Source organism: Electrona antarctica (assembly GCF_951216825.1).
Source record: "Electrona antarctica genome assembly, chromosome: 12".
In the NCBI taxonomy this organism is placed as follows: domain Eukaryota; kingdom Metazoa; phylum Chordata; class Actinopteri; order Myctophiformes; family Myctophidae; genus Electrona; species Electrona antarctica.
This window is the reverse complement of record NC_136793.1, coordinates 47,198,536-47,203,461: the sequence shown is the minus strand read 5'-3', so window position 1 is coordinate 47,203,461 and position 4,926 is coordinate 47,198,536. Positions and strand designations below refer to the sequence as shown.

The window sequence follows — 4,926 nt, the reverse complement described above, 5'->3', positions numbered from 1 at the left end:
CAGGTTTTTTTTTTTTTTTAGGGGTTTATGGGTGTGTGCGTGCAAGCACACACACACACACACACGCGCGCGCGCGCACGCTTGCGTTGTGTGTGTGTTTATGCATGTTTGTCTCGGGGCGGCTGGCGGTGCATCATACATTCTGTAAGCTGCCTGTGTTGCACATGAAGAGTCATAAAGCAGTGCTTCTGCCGGTTGTAATACGACCCCGAGTAAAAAGGTAATAAATTGTACGGGGCGCCTTGTAGAACGAAGTGGCTCGCGGCCATCAACCAAACAATTACACACACACACACACACACACACTGCTGTGCATTATAATGCTCCTAGCAGAGAGACACTGACTGTGCAGAGGTTGAGAACGCTACAGCGCTGCTTGGTTAGTTAGGAGTCTGCCTTTTTGTGTGCACTTAAAACTTTAGGATTTGTCCTTCCGCGGTTGTATTATTTTTTTATAATACACTTTTACGACTTTGCCATTAGCCTTAACTTTACCTTGACCCCCCCCCCCCCCCCCCCCCTGTCCCTCATCACATGGGAATGAAGCCGTACTAACTGTCCTCATCCTACACAGCACACGGCACTCCCAGCTCCCTCTGTACTCCAATAAATAGACTGTATGAACACGCACAGACACATGCGCACACGTACATACACGTGCACCACACACACACACACATACACACACGCACGCACGCACGCACGCACGCACGCACACACACACTATTTTCCACAATGGAAAACTAACTTTGAAAGGCAGCTATTTTTAGCACTCTAACCCTCAGATAAAGTATGTTTCACTCATCCTGTGGTGAAAAGGTACTGCGTGATATGACCCTATCCGGCATAATTATTCATTTTTCTTTCTAAAACTATTAATTATTGCTGTTAATTTTACACTCCTGGCAATTTACTGCTCAGGACAGGCAATGAGGAAAGTGTCACTTCTGCAATGACATACAATACAAGACAAAAATACTAAATATCTATCCATCTATGGTAAATGGTGCATTTAAATAGCGCCTTTATCCAAGGCGCTTTACATACACACCGATGGTGGCGGAAACCATGCAAGGCACCAACCAGCACATCAGGAGCAATTAGGGGTTCAGTGTCTTGCTCAAGGACACTTCGACTGCGGTTACCATCCGGCCACTCTACCCTTGAGCCACCACCGCCACCTACGTGTGTAATCCACGTAACTCGAGAACCGTTCGACAAACGCGTTCCACACCCCCACAGGGAGTGCAGTGCCCGGTGTCGAGTCAGTCGGACCCACGGTTGTCCAGAACCGCCCCCAAAAAGGCCTCTGCCCGGGCTCTGGACAGGGCCCCTGCCCAGTGTCCATATATGGAGCTGGCCTGTTCTGACATCATTCTGACGTCTGCATATAGACTCCATATTTGGGCATGCCTGACAAAGAACTCCATATATGGGCATAAAAGGGACACAGACATAATATCTGGGTGGGGCATGCATTTCCAACTTCCAAGTAGGCCTGTGCCCAACGGGTACTGCTGTACGGGCGACTGTGGCTCAAGAGGTAGAGCAGGTCGTCCAATGATCCATGGGTCGGCGGTTCGAATCCCGGCTCCTCCTGTCTACATGTCGAAGTGTCCTTGGGCAAGACACTGAACCCCAAATTGCTCCCGATGTGCTGGTTGGTACCTTGCATGGCTTCCGCCGCAATCGGTGTATGAATGTGTGTGTGAATGGGTGAATGTAATGCACAATCTATGTAAAGCGCCTTGGATAAAGGCGCTATATAAATGCACCATTTACCATTTACCATTTACGGGCACCGTTCGGGCACCGTTCTAGTATACTGTATATCTATAAATGCATGTGTGTCTGTCTGTCTGTACGTGTGTAATCCACGTAACTCGAAAACCGTTCGCCCCACCGACGCGTTCCACCCCCCCACAGGGAGTGTAGTACCCGGTGTCGAGTCGGTCGGACCCACGGTTGTCCAGAACCGCCACAAAAGTCCTCCATGCCCCTGCCCAGGGTCCATATATGGAGAACGCATAAGCTGGCCTGTTCTGACATCACAACACTTCATATTTGGGCATGCCTGACACAGAACTCCATATATAAGAATAAAGGGACACAGAGAGACACATACAGAAATATCCATATATGGGCATAAAAGGGACACAGACCGATGGGTGGAACGGGTACTCTGCATTTCCGGTTGTCCAGAACCAGCACAAAAAGCCTCATTCGGCATGCCTGACAAAGAACTCCATATTTGGGCATAGAAGGGACACATACATAAAAACTGGGTGGGGCATGCATTTCCGGTTGTCCAGAAACAGCACAAAAGCCTCTGCCCGGTCACACCTATATCTCCATATATGGATCTGGCCTGTTCTGACATCACAACACAGGCACCGCTCTAGTGATCATTAACTGCAAGGATGCCTGCACAAAGTGGCATTTTAAAGCAAACTCCACATTGCACAGATTCATTCACGATTTTACGTCGGGACGGATTTCTGCCTTCTCTTGCCGGCAGAAATTCGTCGGCAGGATGTCGATAGCTAGTCTTGACGTTATTGACGGGGATCGTGAAAAACCCGACATGTTTGGTCGTTCACAGACGGATTTACCCAGTCGATAGAGAAGAGGAATGGGGTAAAGGCTCTGTAGAGCACCCTCATTGGTTGTTTAGCTTGTCAATCAAAGAGACAGAAGTGTAGAGCTATAGAGGTGGGTTTGTTATTGTCTGTAGTAGGCTACTCGGTTGCCTTCGAGAAGTGACGGGTTATTGTGATAATAAACATATGCTCACTTCTCTTGGAGGACTTTGCTCATATCTCGATCTGGATGGCATAAATATTAATTGCATGGTGTAGAACTGTAGATGGTAGGCTATATAAATACATCGTGGTAGCATGGCATGACTCTGATGACAGTGACACGACAGTGTTGTACTGTCTGAATGCAAGATCTCCCTACTTACACACCAGTGCATCTATGGAAATGCCCCCCCTACTTCAAAGAACTCATCGCCCCTAAACCCACCACTCAAAGCCTCCGCTCCTCCAACACCCACCTTCTCCCCGTCCCCCACACCAACCTCCGCACCATGGGCGACCAGGCCTTCTGCCACACAGCCCCATGTCTGTGGAACTCTCTCCCTACTCACCTGAGAGCACCACAGTCCACTGACTCTTTTAAGAATGGACTTAAGACCCACCTTTTTAAGAAAGCTGATTATGATGTTGCTTACGCTTCTTTTATTGTATTTAATTTGATTTCTTTTACCATGCTTTTAACCTTGTAGCACTTTGAGATTCGTAAGAATGTAAAGCGCTTTATAAATAAAATGCATTATTATTATTATTATTGTTGTTGTTGTTCTTTTGTTTGGTCAAGACGGTGCAGTTGTGCAGTTGTTTCCGGCTGGGCACCGCACATCAGACTACTGCCACCTCCTGGTATGGAAAGTTGCACGGGATTTGCTCATCGGCGGTTGGTTGGTAGTGCTCAGTCTGCTACAGTCTTTTTGCAGTCTTTTGACAGTTTTAACTAGGTTTGACTAGTCTGGAGCCTCTGGACAAGATTGCTCGGTCACCTTAAGCATGTATGGCAACGGTTTGTGTAGTTTGTGACATCAGACCAGGCCAGCCTTATGGTCAGCCTTATGGTCAGCCTTATATAAGGTGTTTAAGACCCCATCTGGTGCAAAAAGGGGAATAGATGCGAACCAGTGAGGGTTGATAAATGGGACGGAGCAGCTGTTAAGAACGCACTCGATGATGCAGCTAAGAAGCCCATGTTGGAGAAGTATTGTTATGTGGAGAACTTCAGTCTAATAGATGTCAGTCTGTTGATCTCTACTTTGACATGTACGATTGCCATGTTTGCTCTGTCCTGGGATTACCTGTATCCCTCCCCAGAACCCAAACATGTGCTCACCTTCTGCGTCATCTCATACTTTATAATGAGTGGGACACAGATTCTGCACAAATCATACAAAGAGAAAAGCATCTTCCTGGTGGCAGTACAGAAAGACCCGGTGGGGGTGGACCATGTGTGGCAGGTCTCCTCCATAACATGTTTTGATGACCAGTACACACTCCGAGTGGGTTTCACGGATGGGAAACCTGGCTTGTACCGCGAGGCGAGCTTCACCAAGTCTGTATCTTCGTTCTTTGATGACAGCGACAAGTTAGTGATGGACCAGTTTGAGAAGTCCATCACCAAGCTCCATGATTCATTGGCCACAGGAAATCTCAGTGTCTGAATCTATGTCTCTCCTTGTTTCTTTCCCTAATATGGAGATGAGTGACAGTACTAATATCATGGGTATACTGCACTAGTCTTCTATCTATCTATGAATGCACCATGTCTCTGTACGTCTGTACGTGTGTAATGCACGTAACTCAAGAACAGGTCGACCCACCGACTGCGAATTCGACACACGCGTTCCACACCCCCATCAGGGAGTGCAGTGCCCGCTGTGGAGTCGGTCGGACCCACGGTTGTCTAGAACCGCCACAAATGTCCTCCATGCCCGGGCTCTGGACAGTGTCCATATATGGATCTGGCCTGTTCTGACATCACAACATGGGCACCGCTCTAGTTTCTTTAATAATTTTAATATTTTTTTGCGATGTAGCCGCTCGTCTTTGTCCATGACCGTTACTAGAAATGAAAAAAACGTAATTTTTGAGGGGCACGAGCCCCTCCTATATACAGCTTTTGTCCCTACACGTCTCAATATTTGCCATTGACAATGAAAGGAGAAATTAGGTAAAATGTCCGCCAAATATGACGTAAATTTAACCAACCGATCACATAAATTCAGTTGTTCATGAGATGATGTATGATGATGTATAATGATCACGGGTGTGATTTTTGAGGGGTGCTAGCCCCTCCTATATACAGCTTTAATGTTTTGAGGACTAAAACAAACAT

At 47.2% G+C, this 4,926-nt stretch overlaps 1 protein-coding gene across 1 annotated transcript; it reads left to right on the top strand.

The window, feature by feature from the left end:
- Positions 1-2,632: 2,632 nt before the first annotated feature.
- Positions 2,633-4,252, top strand: LOC306933668 (signal peptidase complex subunit 2-like; the record flags this gene model as incomplete). The annotated part of the gene is made up of 2 exons (XM_079515979.1): positions 2,633-2,637; positions 3,706-4,252. The coding sequence occupies 2 exons, from the start codon at positions 2,633-2,635 to the stop codon at positions 4,250-4,252; spliced, it is 552 nt and encodes a 183-aa protein (XP_079372105.1).
- Between the last annotated feature and the right edge of the window lie 674 nt (positions 4,253-4,926).